Below are 12,920 nucleotides of genomic sequence, written 5' to 3'. Positions count from 1 at the left end.
TCATGGACGCTCCTCACTTCCGTGTGTCCCTTTTGCCCTCCGGCCGGTCCCGTTGCCCTCTAATCATTTTGCCTTCTCCTTGCAGGTTACAACGAAGCGCCGGCTCTGCCAAGTGAGTATAGTTTAGAATGCTGCTTCCTGAAAAAATTGGAAACTTATTACCTTGAAAATGTAGTAGGTGACGGGAGGTGGATCGTGCCTGTCTCCAACTGTTCCTCTGTCCACACTGGAATGGAATTGGCCCTCTAAGGAGAACTGTCCGTAGTTCCCTTTGGGGAAAACCACAAATCTCTTTGCTATTTGCTCAACCTGCACCCGTGGAAGTAGAGAGGCATTTCCGTAGGTCCATAGAGGGGAGTTCATTGACCGTTCCTTTTGTTGTTTCATTGTTTTCAGCTCTTTTGCCATCTACAACCCCCACTCCAGCCATTGAGCGTTTCACAGTGAACTTCACCATTACCAACCTCGAGTATGCTTCAGACATGGGAACTCCTCATTCTACCACATTCAACGCTACTGCGAAAGCCGTGGTCTCTTTGGTAAGTGTGATGGGCTCCCAGCCTCCCTCGGCCCTTTGGGGTTAGCTGGGTCTCTCGGCAGTACGGCAGACTAACGACATCCTCTCTTTGCCAGCTCAACCCAATCGCTGGAAACAGCAGCATCGGCCCAGCTCATCTCACATGCGAAGTGACGGGTTTTAGGTAAGGATGCAATGGCCAAGATGCCCGCTGTAGCCAAGGTCCGTTTGCTGTCATTCTCTTTGGCAGAGGATAGTCTTCAGCAAATCATTCAAACAGGTGATTAGTTCCGGCGTTGCTTCTTCTATTGCAGAGCGGAGAGAGCCGGGAATGACACGGGCGTGGATGCCATCTGCAGCTACAGGCGCGACCTCCTCCCGTCCCCGTTTGACAGAGTGAGGGTTTACCGTGAAATCAGCAACATGACAAATGGCATCACCATCCTGGGCCCCTACACCCTGGACAAGGACAGCCTCTACGTCAATGGTAAGCCGCTGATTTCTGTCCCAGTTCTATGGCATTCTTTGCACCGGAGCAACAAGAGAGACATACCCTGTGCTAGAGACGTTAGAGATCAGAGTGATAGAGCAACAAAGAGTCCCAGGCCTGGAATAAGCGGCCACAGAAGGTCTCTGGCTGTGCTCTGCACTGCTGCTTTTCATGGACGCTCCTCACTTCCGTGTGTCCCTTTTGCCCTCCGGCCGGTCCCGTTGCCCTCTAATCATTTTGCCTTCTCCTTGCAGGTTACAACGAAGCGCCGGCTCTGCCAAGTGAGTATAGTTTAGAATGCTGCTTCCTGAAAAAATTGGAAACTTATTACCTTGAAAATGTAGTAGGTGATGGGAGGTGGATCGTGCCTGTCTCCAACTGTTCCTCTGTCCACACTGGAATGGAATTGGCCCTCTAAGGAGAACTGTCCGTAGTTCCCTTTGGGGAAAACCACAAATCTCTTTGCTATTTGCTCAACCTGCACCCGTGGAAGTAGAGAGGCTTTTAGGTAGGTCCATAGAGGGGAGTTCATTGACCGTTCCTTTTGTTGTTTCATTGTTTTCAGCTCTTTTGCCATCTACAACCCCCACTCCAGCCATTGAGCGTTTCACAGTGAACTTCACCATTACCAACCTCGAGTATGCTTCAGACATGGGAACTCCTCATTCTACCACATTCAACGCTACTGCGAAAGCCGTGGTCTCTTTGGTAAGTGTGATGGGCTCCCAGCCTCCCTCGGCCCTTTGGGGTTAGCTGGGTCTCTCGGCAGTACGGCAGACTAACGACATCCTCTCTTTGCCAGCTCAACCCAATCGCTGGAAACAGCAGCATCGGCCCAGCTCATCTCACATGCGAAGTGACGGGTTTTAGGTAAGGATGCAATGGCCAAGATGCCCGCTGTAGCCAAGGTCCGTTTGCTGTCATTCTCTTTGGCAGAGGATAGTCTTCAGCAAATCATTCAAACAGGTGATTAGTTCCGGCGTTGCTTCTTCTATTGCAGAGCGGAGAGAGCCGGGAATGACACGGGCGTGGATGCCATCTGCAGCTACAGGCGCGACCTCCTCCCGTCCCCGTTTGACAGAGTGAGGGTTTACCGTGAAATCAGCAACATGACAAATGGCATCACCATCCTGGGCCCCTACACCCTGGACAAGGACAGCCTCTACGTCAATGGTAAGCCGCTGATTTCTGTCCCAGTTCTATGGCATTCTTTGCACCGGAGCAACAAGAGAGACATACCCTGTGCTAGAGACGTTAGAGATCAGAGTGATAGAGCAACAAAGAGTCCCAGGCCTGGAATAAGCGGCCACAGAAGGTCTCTGGCTGTGCTCTGCACTGCTGCTTTTCATGGACGCTCCTCACTTCCGTGTGTCCCTTTTGCCCTCCGGCCGGTCCCGTTGCCCTCTAATCATTTTGCCTTCTCCTTGCAGGTTACAACGAAGCGCCGGCTCTGCCAAGTGAGTATAGTTTAGAATGCTGCTTCCTGAAAAAATTGGAAACTTATTACCTTGAAAATGTAGTAGGTGATGGGAGGTGGATCGTGCCTGTCTCCAACTGTTCCTCTGTCCACACTGGAATGGAATTGGCCCTCTAAGGAGAACTGTCCGTAGTTCCCTTTGGGGAAAACCACAAATCTCTTTGCTATTTGCTCAACCTGCACCCGTGGAAGTAGAGAGGCTTTTAGGTAGGTCCATAGAGGGGAGTTCATTGACCTTTTCTTTTGTCGTTTCATTGTTTTCAGCTCTTTTGCCATCTACAACCCCCTCTCCAGCCATTGAGCGTTTCACAGTGAACTTCACCATTACCAACCTCAAGTATGCTTCAGACATGGGAACTCCTCATTCTACCACATTCAACGCTACTGCGAAAGCCGTGGTCTCTTTGGTAAGTGTGATGGGCTCCCAGCCTCCCTCGGCCCTTTGGGGTTAGCTGGGTCTCTCGGCAGTACGGCAGACTAACGACATCCTCTCTTTGCCAGCTCAACCCAATCGCTGGAAACAGCAGCATCGGCCAAGCTCATCTCACATGCGAAGTGACGGGTTTTAGGTAAGGATGCAATGGCCAAGATGCCCGCTGTAGCCAAGGTCCGTTTGCTGTCATTCTCTTTGGCAGAGGATAGTCTTCAGCAAATCATTCAAACAGGTGATTAATTCCGGCGTTGCTTCTTCTATTGCAGAGCGGAGAGAGCCGGGAATGACACGGGCGTGGATGCCATCTGCAGCTACAGGCGCGACCTCCTCCCGTCCCCGTTTGACAGAGTGAGGGTTTACCGTGAAATCAGCAACATGACAAATGGCATCACCATCCTGGGCCCCTACACCCTGGACAAGGACAGCCTCTACGTCAATGGTAAGCCGCTGATTTCTGTCCCAGTTCTATGGCATTCTTTGCACCGGAGCAACAAGAGAGACATACCCTGTGCTAGAGACGTTAGAGATCAGAGTGATAGAGCAACAAAGAGTCCCAGGCCTGGAATAAGCGGCCACAGAAGGTCTCTGGCTGTGCTCTGCACTGCTGCTTTTCATGGACGCTCCTCACTTCCGTGTGTCCCTTTTGCCCTCCGGCCGGTCCCGTTGCCCTCTAATCATTTTGCCTTCTCCTTGCAGGTTACAACGAAGCGCCGGCTCTGCCAAGTGAGTATAGTTTAGAATGCTGCTTCCTGAAAAAATTGGAAACTTATTACCTTGAAAATGTAGTAGGTGACGGGAGGTGGATTGTGCCTGTCTCCAACTGTTCCTCTGTCCACACTGGAATGGAATTGGCCCTCTAAGGAGAACTGTCCGTAGTTCCCTTTGGGGAAAACCACAAATCTCTTTGCTATTTGCTCAACCTGCACCCGTGGAAGTAGAGAGGCATTTCCGTAGGTCCATAGAGGGGAGTTCATTGACCGTTACTTTTGTTGTTTCATTGTTTTCAGCTCTTTTGCCATCTACAACCCCCACTCCAGCCATTGAGCGTTTCACAGTGAACTTCACCATTACCAACCTCGAGTATGCTTCAGACATGGGAACTCCTCATTCTACCACATTCAACGCTACTGCGAAAGCCGTGGTCTCTTTGGTAAGTGTGATGGGCTCCCAGCCTCCCTCGGCCCTTTGGGGTTAGCTGGGTCTCTCGGCAGTACGGCAGACTAACGACATCCTCTCTTTGCCAGCTCAACCCAATCGCTGGAAACAGCAGCATCGGCCAAGCTCATCTCACATGCGAAGTGACGGGTTTTAGGTAAGGATGCAATGGCCAAGATGCCCGCTGTAGCCAAGGTCCGTTTGCTGTCATTCTCTTTGGCAGAGGATAGTCTTCAGCAAATCATTCAAACAGGTGATTAGTTCCGGCGTTGCTTCTTCTATTGCAGAGCGGAGAGAGCCGGGAATGACACGGGCGTGGATGCCATCTGCAGCTACAGGCGCGACCTCCTCCCGTCCCCGTTTGACAGAGTGAGGGTTTACCGTGAAATCAGCAACATGACAAATGGCATCACCATCCTGGGCCCCTACACCCTGGACAAGGACAGCCTCTACGTCAATGGTAAGCCGCTGATTTCTGTCCCAGTTCTATGGCATTCTTTGCACCGGAGCAACAAGAGAGACATACCCTGTGCTAGAGACGTTAGAGATCAGAGTGATAGAGCAACAAAGAGTCCCAGGCCTGGAATAAGCGGCCACAGAAGGTCTCTGGCTGTGCTCTGCACTGCTGCTTTTCATGGACGCTCCTCACTTCCGTGTGTCCCTTTTGCCCTCCGGCCGGTCCCGTTGCCCTCTAATCATTTTGCCTTCTCCTTGCAGGTTACAACGAAGCGCCGGCTCTGCCAAGTGAGTATAGTTTAGAATGCTGCTTCCTGAAAAAATTGGAAACTTATTACCTTGAAAATGTAGTAGGTGACGGGAGGTGGATCGTGCCTGTCTCCAACTGTTCCTCTGTCCACACTGGAATGGAATTGGCCCTCTAAGGAGAACTGTCCGTAGTTCCCTTTGGGGAAAACCACAAATCTCTTTGCTATTTGCTCAACCTGCACCCGTGGAAGTAGAGAGGCTTTTAGGTAGGTCCATAGAGGGGAGTTCATTGACCTTTTCTTTTGTCGTTTCATTGTTTTCAGCTCTTTTGCCATCTACAACCCCCTCTCCAGCCATTGAGCGTTTCACAGTGAACTTCACCATTACCAACCTCAAGTATGCTTCAGACATGGGAACTCCTCATTCTACCACATTCAACGCTACTGCGAAAGCCGTGGTCTCTTTGGTAAGTGTGATGGGCTCCCAGCCTCCCTCGACCCTTTTGGGTTAGCTGGGTCTCTCGGCAGTACGGCAGACTAACGACATCCTCTCTTTGCCAGCTCAACCCAATCGCTGGAAACAGCAGCATCGGCCCAGCTCATCTCACATGCGAAGTGACGGGTTTTAGGTAAGGATGCAATGGCCAAGATGCCCGCTGTAGCCAAGGTCCGTTTGCTGTCATTCTCTTTGGCAGAGGACAGTCTTCAGCAAATCATTCAAACAGGTGATTAGTTCCGGCGTTGCTTCTTCTATTGCAGAGCGGAGAGAGTCGGGAATGACACGGGCGTGGATGCCATCTGCAGCTACAGGCGTGACCTCCTCCCGTCCCCGTTTGACAGAGTGAGGGTTTACCGTGAAATCAGCAACATGACAAATGGCATCACCATCTTGGGCCCCTACACCATGGACAAGGACAGCCTCTACGTCAATGGTAAGCCGTTGATTTCTGTCCCAGTTCTATGGCATTCTTTGCACCAGAGCAACAAGGGAGACATGCTCTGAGCTAGAGACGTTAGAGATCAGAGTGATCGAGCAACAAAGAGTCCCAGGCCTGCAATAAGCGGCCACAGAAGGTCTCTGGCTGTGCTCTGCACTGCTGCTTTTCATGGACGCTCCTCACTTCCGTGTGTCCCTTTTGCCCTCCAGCCTGTCCCGTTGCCCTCTAATCATTTTGCCTTCTCCTTGCAGGTTACAACGAAGCGCCGGCTCTGCCAAGTGAGTATAGTTTAGAATGCTGCTTCCTGAAAAAACTGGAAGCTTATTGCCTTGAAAATGTAGTAGGGGATGGGAGGTGGATCGTGCCTGTTTCCAACGGTTTCTTTGAGCGTAGTGGAATGGAATTGGCCCTCTAAGGAGAACTGTCCGTAGTTCCCTTTGGGGAAAACCACAAATCTCTTTGCTATTTGCTCAACCTGCACCCGTGGAAGTAGAGAGGCGTTTCTGTAGGTCCATAGAGGGGAGGTCATTGACCTTTTCTTTTGTCGTTTCATTGTTTTCAGCTCTTTTGCCATCTACAACCCCCACTCCAGCCATTGAGCGTTTCACAGTGAACTTCACCATTACCAACCTCAAGTATGCTTCTGACATGGGAACTCCTCATTCTACCACATTCAACGCTACTGCGAAAGCCGTGGTCTCTTTGGTAAGTGTGATGGGCTCCCAGCCTCCCTCGGCCCTTTGGGGTTAGCTGGGTCTCTCGGCAGTACGGCAGACTAACGACATCCTCTCTTTGCCAGCTCAACCCAATCGCTGGAAACAGCAGCATCGGCCCAGCTCATCTCACATGCGAAGTGACGGGTTTTAGGTAAGGATGCAATGGCCAAGATGCCCGCTGTAGCCAAGGTCCGTTTGCTGTCATTCTCTTTGGCAGAGGATAGTCTTCAGCAAATCATTCAAACAGGTGATTAGTTCCGGCGTTGCTTCTTCTATTGCAGAGCGGAGAGAGCCGGGAATGACACGGGCGTGGATGCCATCTGCAGCTACAGGCGCGACCTCCTCCCGTCCCCGTTTGACAGAGTGAGGGTTTACCGTGAAATCAGCAACATGACAAATGGCATCACCATCCTGGGCCCCTACACCCTGGACAAGGACAGCCTCTACGTCAATGGTAAGCCGTTGATTTCTGTCCCAGTTCTATGGCATTCTTTGCACCGGAGCAACAAGGGAGACATGCTCTGAGCTAGAGACGTTAGAGATCAGAGTGATCGAGCAACAAAGAGTCCCAGGCCTGCAATAAGCGGCCACAGAAAGTCTCTGGCTGTGCTCTGCACTGCTGCTTTTCATGGACGCTCCTCACTTCCGTGTGTCCCTTTTGCCCTCCGGCCTGTCCCGTTGCCCTCTAATCATTTTGCCTTCTCCTTGCAGGTTACAACGAAGCGCCGGCTCTGCCAAGTGAGTATAGTTTAGAATGCTGCTTCCTGAAAAAACTGGAAGCTTATTGCCTTGAAAATGTAGTAGGGGATGGGAGGTGGATCGTGCCTGTTTCCAACGGTTTCTTTGAGCGTAGTGGAATGGAATTGGCCCTCTAAGGAGAACTGTCCGTAGTTCCCTTTGGGGAAAACCACAAATCTCTTTACTATTTGCTCAACCTGCACCCGTGGAAGTAGAGAGGCGTTTCCGTAGGTCCATAGAGGGGAGTTCATTGACCTTTTCTTTTGTCGTTTCATTGTTTTCAGCTCTTTTGCCATCTACAACCCCCACTCCAGCCATTGAGCGTTTCACAGTGAACTTCACCATTACCAACCTCAAGTATGCTTCAGACATGGGAACTCCTCATTCTACCACATTCAACGCTACTGCGAAAGCCGTGGTCTCTTTCGTAAGTGTGATGGGCTCCCAGCCTCCCTCGGCCCTTTGGGGTTAGCTGGGTCTCTCGGCAGTACGGCAGACTAACGACATCCTCTCTTTGCCAGCTCAACCCAATCGCTGGAAACAGCAGCATCGGCCAAGCTCATCTCACATGCGAAGTGACGGGTTTTAGGTAAGGATGCAATGGCCAAGATGCCCGCTGTAGCCAAGGTCCGTTTGCTGTCATTCTCTTTGGCAGAGGATAGTCTTCAGCAAATCATTCAAACAGGTGATTAATTCCGGCGTTGCTTCTTCTATTGCAGAGCGGAGAGAGCCGGGAATGACACGGGCGTGGATGCCATCTGCAGCTACAGGCGTGACCTCCTCCCGTCCCCGTTTGACAGAGTGAGGGTTTACCGTAAAATCAGCAACATGACAAATGGCATCACCATCTTGGGCCCCTACACCATGGACAAGGACAGCCTCTACGTCAATGGTAAGCCGCTGATTTCCGTCCTAGTTCTATGGCATTCTTTGCACCGGAGCAACAAGAGAGACATGCTCTGTGCTAGAGACGTTAGAGATCAGAGTGATCGAGCAACAAAGAGTCCCAGGCCTGCAATAAGCGGCCACAGAAGGTCTCTGGCTGTGCTCTGCACTGCTGCTTTTCATGGACGCTCCTCACTTCCGTGTGTCCCTTTTGCCCTCCGGCCTGTCCCGTTGCCCTCTAATCATTTTGCCTTCTCCTTGCAGGTTACAACGAAGCGCCGGCTCTGCCAAGTGAGTATAGTTTAGAATGCTGCTTCCTGAAAAAACTGGAAGCTTATTGCCTTGAAAATGTAGTAGGGGATGGGAGGTGGATCGTGCCTGTTTCCAACGGTTTCTTTGAGCGTAGTGGAATGGAATTGGCCCTCTAAGGAGAACTGTCCGTAGTTCCCTTTGGGGAAAACCACAAATCTCTTTGCTATTTGCTCAACCTGCACCCGTGGAAGTAGAGAGGCGTTTCTGTAGGTCCATAGAGGGGAGTTCATTGACCTTTTCTTTTGTCGTTTCATTGTTTTCAGCTCTTTTGCCATCTACAACCCCCTCTCTAGCCATTGAGCGTTTCACAGTGAACTTCACCATTACCAACCTCAAGTATGCTTCAGACATGGGAACTCCTCATTCTACCACATTCAACGCTACTGCGAAAGCCGTGGTCTCTTTGGTAAGTGTGATGGGCTCCCAGCCTCCCTCGGCCCTTTGGGGTTAGCTGGGTCTCTCGGCAGTACGGCAGACTAACGACATCCTCTCTTTGCCAGCTCAACCCAATCGCTGGAAACAGCAGCATCGGCCCAGCTCATCTCACATGCGAAGTAACGGGTTTTAGGTAAGGATGCAATGGCCAAGATGCCCGCTGTAGCCAAGGTCCGTTTGCTGTCATTCTCTTTGGCAGAGGATAGTCTTCAGCAAATCATTCAAACAGGTGATTAGTTCCGGCGTTGCTTCTTCTATTGCAGAGCGGAGAGAGCCGGGAATGACACGGGCGTGGATGCCATCTGCAGCTACAGGCGCGACCTCCTCCCGTCCCCGTTTGACAGAGTGAGGGTTTACCGTGAAATCAGCAACATGACAAATGGCATCACCATCCTGGGCCCCTACACCCTGGACAAGGACAGCCTCTACGTCAATGGTAAGCCGCTGATTTCTGTCCCAATTCTATGGCATTCTTTGCACCGGAGCAACAAGAGAGACATGCTCTGTGCTAGAGACGATAGAGATCAGAGTGATAGAGCAACAAAGAGTCCCAGTCCTGGAATAAGCGGACCACAGAAAGTCTGTGGCTGTGCTCTGCACTGCTGCTTTTCATGAACGCTCCTCACTTCCGTGTGTCCCTTTTGCCCTCCGGCCGGTCCCGTTGCCCTCTAATCATTTTGCCTTCTCCTTGCAGGTTACAATGAAGCGCCAGCTCTGCCAAGTGAGTATAGTTTAGAATGCTGCTTCCTGAAAAAACTGGAAGCTTATTGCCTTGAAAATGTAGTAGGGGATGGGAGGTGGATCGTGCCTGTTTCCAACGGTTTCTTTGAGCGTAGTGGAATGGAATTGGCCCTCTAAGGAGAACTGTCCGTAGTTCCCTTTGGGGAAAACCACAAATCTCTTTGCTATTTGCTCAACCTGCACCCGTGGAAGTAGAGAGGCGTTTCCGTAGGTCCATAGAGGGGAGTTCATTGAGCTTTTCTTTTGTTGTTTCATTGTTTTCAGCTCTTTTGCCATCTACAACCCCCACTCCAGCCATTGTGCGTTTCACAGTGAACTTCACCATTACCAACCTCAAGTATGCTTCAGACATGGGAACTCCTCATTCTACCACATTCAATGCTACTGTGAAAGCCATGGTCTCTTTGGTAAGTGTGATGGGCTCCCAGCATCCCTCGGCCCTTTTGGGTTAGCTGGGTCTCTCGGCAGTACGGCAGACTAACGACATCCTCTCTTTGTCAGCTCAACCCAATCGCTGGAAACAGCAGCATCGGCCCAGCTCATCTCACATGCGAAGTGACTGGTTTTAGGTAAGGATGCAATGGCCAAGATGCCCGCTGTAGCCAAGGTCCGTTTGCTGTCATTCTCTTTGACAGAGGACAGTCTTCAGCAAATCATTCAAACAGGTGATTAATTCCGGCGTTGCTTCTTCTATTGCAGAGCGGAGAGAGCCGGGAATGACACGGGCGTGGATGCCATCTGCAGCTACAGGCGCGACCTCCTCCCATCCCCGTTTGACAGAGTGAGGGTTTACCGTGAAATCAGCAACATGACAAATGGCATCACCATGCTGGGCCCCTACACCGTGGACAAGGACAGCCTCTACGTCAATGGTAAGCTGCTGATTTTTGTCCCAGTTCTATGACATTCTTTGCACCGGAGCAACAAGAGAGACATACCCTGTGCTAGAGACGTTAGAGATCAGAGTGATAGAGCAACAAAGAGTCCCAGGCCTGGAATAAGCGGACCACAGAAAGTCTCTGGCTGTGCTCTGCACTGCTGCTTTTCTTGGACGCCCCTCACTTCCGTGTGTCCCTTTTGCCCTCCGGCCGGTCCCGTTGCCCTCTAATCATTTTGCCTTCTCCTTGCAGGTTACAACGAAGCGCCGGCTCTGCCAAGTGAGTATAGTTTAGAATGCTGCTTCCTGCAAAAACTGGAACCTTATTCCCTTGAAAATGTAGTAGGTGACGGGAGGTGGATCGTGCCTGTCTCCAACTGTTCCTCTGTGCACATTGGAATGGAATTGGCCCTCTAAGGAGAACTGTCCGTAGTTCCCTTTGGGGAAAACCACAAATCTCTTTGCTATTTGATAAACCTGCACCCGTGGAAGTAGAGAGGTGTTTCCAGAGGTCCATAGAGGGGAGTTCATTGACCTTTTCTTTTGTTATTTCATTGTTTTCAGCTCTTTTGCCATCTACAACCCCCACTGCAGCTATTGAGCATTTCACAGTGAACTTCACCATTACCAACCTCAAGTATGCTTCAGACATGGGAACTCCTCATTCTACCACATTCAACGCTACTGCGAAAGCCATGGTCTCTTTGGTAAGTGTGATGGGCTCCCAGCCTCCCTCGGCCCTTTGGGGTTAGCTGGGTCTCTTGGCAGTACGGTAGACTAACGACATCCTCTCTTTGCCAGCTCAACCCAATCGCTGGAAACAGCAGCATCGGCCCAGCTCATCTCACATGCGAAGTGACGGGTTTTAGGTAAGGATGCAATGGCCAAGATGCCCGTTGTAGCCAAGGTCCATTTGATCTCATTCTGTTCGGCACTGGACAGTCCTCAGCAAATCATTCAACCAGGTGATTCAATCCGGCGATGCTTCTTCTATTGCAGAGCGGTGAGAGCCGGGAATGACACGGGCGTGGATGCCATCTGCAGCTACAGGCGCGACCTCCTCCCGTCCCAGTTTGACAGAGTGAGGGTTTACCGTGAAATCAGCAACATGACAAATGGCATCACCATGCTGGGCCCCTACACCCTGGACAAGGACAGCCTCTACGTCAATGGTAAGCCGCTGATTTCCGTCCTAGTTCTATGGCATTCTTTGCACCGGAGCAACAAGAGAGACATACCCTGTACTAGAGACGTTAGAGATCAGAGTGATAGAGCAACAAAGAGTCCCAGGCCTGGAATAAGCGGCCACAGAAGGTCTCTGGCTGTGCTCTGCACTGCTGCTTTTCATGAACACTCCTCACTTCCGTGTGTCCCTTTTGCCCTCCGGCCTGTCCCGTTGCCCTCTAATCATTTTGCCTTCTCCTTGCAGGTTACAACGAAGCGCCGGCTCTGCCAAGTGAGTATAGTTTAGAATGCTGCTTCCTGAAAAAACTGGAAACTTATTACCTTGAAAATGTAGTAGGGCATGGGAGGTGGATCGTGCCTGTCTCCAACTGTTCCTTTGTGCGCAGTGGAATGGAATTGGTCCTCTGAGGAGAACTGTCCGCATTTCTCTTTGGGGAAAACCACAAATCTCTTTGCTATTTGCTAAACCTGCACCCGTGGAAGTAGAGAGGTGTTTCTATAGGTCCATAGAGGGGAGTTCATTGACCTTTTCTTTTGTTATTTCATTGTTTTCAGCTCTTTTGCCATCTAAAACCCCCACTTCGGCCATTGAGCGTTTCACAGTGAACTTCACCATTACCAACCTCAAGTATGCTTCAGACATGGGAACTCCTCATTCTACCACATTCAATGCTACTGCGAAAGCCGTGGTCTCTTTGGTAAGTGTGATGGGCTCCCAGCCTCCCTCGGCCCTTTGAGGTTAGCTGGGTCTCTCGGCAGTACGGCAGACTAACGACATCCTCTCTTTGCCAGCTCAACCCAATCGCTGGAAACAGCAGTATCGGCCCAGCTCATCTCACATGCGAAGTGACGGGTTTTAGGTAAGGATGCAATGGCCAAGATGCCCACTGTAGCCAAGGTCCATTTGCTGTCATTCTCTTCGGCACTGGACAGTCGTCAGCAAATCAATCAAACAGGTGATTAAATCCGTCATTGCTGCTTCTCTTGCAGAGCGGTGAGAGCTGGGAATGACACGGGCGTGGATGCCATCTGCAGCTACAGGCGCGACCTCCTCCCATCCCCGTTTGAGAGAGTGAGGGTATACCGTGAAATCAGCAACATGACAAATGGCATCACCATGCTGGGCCCCTACACTCTGGACAGGAACAGCCTCTATGTCAGCGGTATATTGCCTATTTCTATGTCTTAATATTCTTTGATGTATTTCATTTCATTGGTTTTCCCTTGGAAATTATGGATGCAAATAGTATGTATAATCATGGTTTGAAATATTACATAGAATTTTTAGCTTATATTTTCATGGAAATGTTTTTGCTG

The 12,920-nt window shown here is 50.7% G+C and overlaps 1 protein-coding gene across 1 annotated transcript in view; it reads left to right on the top strand.

The window, feature by feature from the left end:
• The window catches only part of MUC16 (mucin 16, cell surface associated), a 129,141-nt gene that overhangs the window by 89,403 nt on the left and 26,818 nt on the right, over nucleotides 1-12,920 (top strand). The window contains exons 85-124 of the mRNA XM_075903397.1: nucleotides 86-112; nucleotides 397-539; nucleotides 634-701; nucleotides 832-1,004; nucleotides 1,262-1,288; nucleotides 1,573-1,715; nucleotides 1,810-1,877; nucleotides 2,008-2,180; nucleotides 2,438-2,464; nucleotides 2,749-2,891; nucleotides 2,986-3,053; nucleotides 3,184-3,356; nucleotides 3,614-3,640; nucleotides 3,925-4,067; nucleotides 4,162-4,229; nucleotides 4,360-4,532; nucleotides 4,790-4,816; nucleotides 5,101-5,243; nucleotides 5,338-5,405; nucleotides 5,536-5,708; nucleotides 5,966-5,992; nucleotides 6,277-6,419; nucleotides 6,514-6,581; nucleotides 6,712-6,884; nucleotides 7,142-7,168; nucleotides 7,453-7,595; nucleotides 7,690-7,757; nucleotides 7,888-8,060; nucleotides 8,318-8,344; nucleotides 8,629-8,771; nucleotides 8,817-8,919; nucleotides 9,806-9,948; nucleotides 10,043-10,110; nucleotides 10,241-10,413; nucleotides 10,672-10,698; nucleotides 10,983-11,125; nucleotides 11,848-11,878; nucleotides 12,159-12,301; nucleotides 12,396-12,463; nucleotides 12,594-12,766. Coding sequence (XP_075759512.1) covers nucleotides 86-112; nucleotides 397-539; nucleotides 634-701; nucleotides 832-1,004; nucleotides 1,262-1,288; nucleotides 1,573-1,715; nucleotides 1,810-1,877; nucleotides 2,008-2,180; nucleotides 2,438-2,464; nucleotides 2,749-2,891; nucleotides 2,986-3,053; nucleotides 3,184-3,356; nucleotides 3,614-3,640; nucleotides 3,925-4,067; nucleotides 4,162-4,229; nucleotides 4,360-4,532; nucleotides 4,790-4,816; nucleotides 5,101-5,243; nucleotides 5,338-5,405; nucleotides 5,536-5,708; nucleotides 5,966-5,992; nucleotides 6,277-6,419; nucleotides 6,514-6,581; nucleotides 6,712-6,884; nucleotides 7,142-7,168; nucleotides 7,453-7,595; nucleotides 7,690-7,757; nucleotides 7,888-8,060; nucleotides 8,318-8,344; nucleotides 8,629-8,771; nucleotides 8,817-8,919; nucleotides 9,806-9,948; nucleotides 10,043-10,110; nucleotides 10,241-10,413; nucleotides 10,672-10,698; nucleotides 10,983-11,125; nucleotides 11,848-11,878; nucleotides 12,159-12,301; nucleotides 12,396-12,463; nucleotides 12,594-12,766 — 4,119 coding nt within the window. The remainder of the gene's footprint in view (nucleotides 1-85; nucleotides 113-396; nucleotides 540-633; nucleotides 702-831; nucleotides 1,005-1,261; nucleotides 1,289-1,572; nucleotides 1,716-1,809; nucleotides 1,878-2,007; nucleotides 2,181-2,437; nucleotides 2,465-2,748; nucleotides 2,892-2,985; nucleotides 3,054-3,183; nucleotides 3,357-3,613; nucleotides 3,641-3,924; nucleotides 4,068-4,161; nucleotides 4,230-4,359; nucleotides 4,533-4,789; nucleotides 4,817-5,100; nucleotides 5,244-5,337; nucleotides 5,406-5,535; nucleotides 5,709-5,965; nucleotides 5,993-6,276; nucleotides 6,420-6,513; nucleotides 6,582-6,711; nucleotides 6,885-7,141; nucleotides 7,169-7,452; nucleotides 7,596-7,689; nucleotides 7,758-7,887; nucleotides 8,061-8,317; nucleotides 8,345-8,628; nucleotides 8,772-8,816; nucleotides 8,920-9,805; nucleotides 9,949-10,042; nucleotides 10,111-10,240; nucleotides 10,414-10,671; nucleotides 10,699-10,982; nucleotides 11,126-11,847; nucleotides 11,879-12,158; nucleotides 12,302-12,395; nucleotides 12,464-12,593; nucleotides 12,767-12,920) is intronic.

This window comes from Pelodiscus sinensis, chromosome 19 (genome assembly GCF_049634645.1).
Source record: "Pelodiscus sinensis isolate JC-2024 chromosome 19, ASM4963464v1, whole genome shotgun sequence".
NCBI lineage: Eukaryota > Metazoa > Chordata > Testudines > Trionychidae > Pelodiscus > Pelodiscus sinensis.
This window is presented reverse-complemented; position numbering and strand designations above follow the sequence as displayed.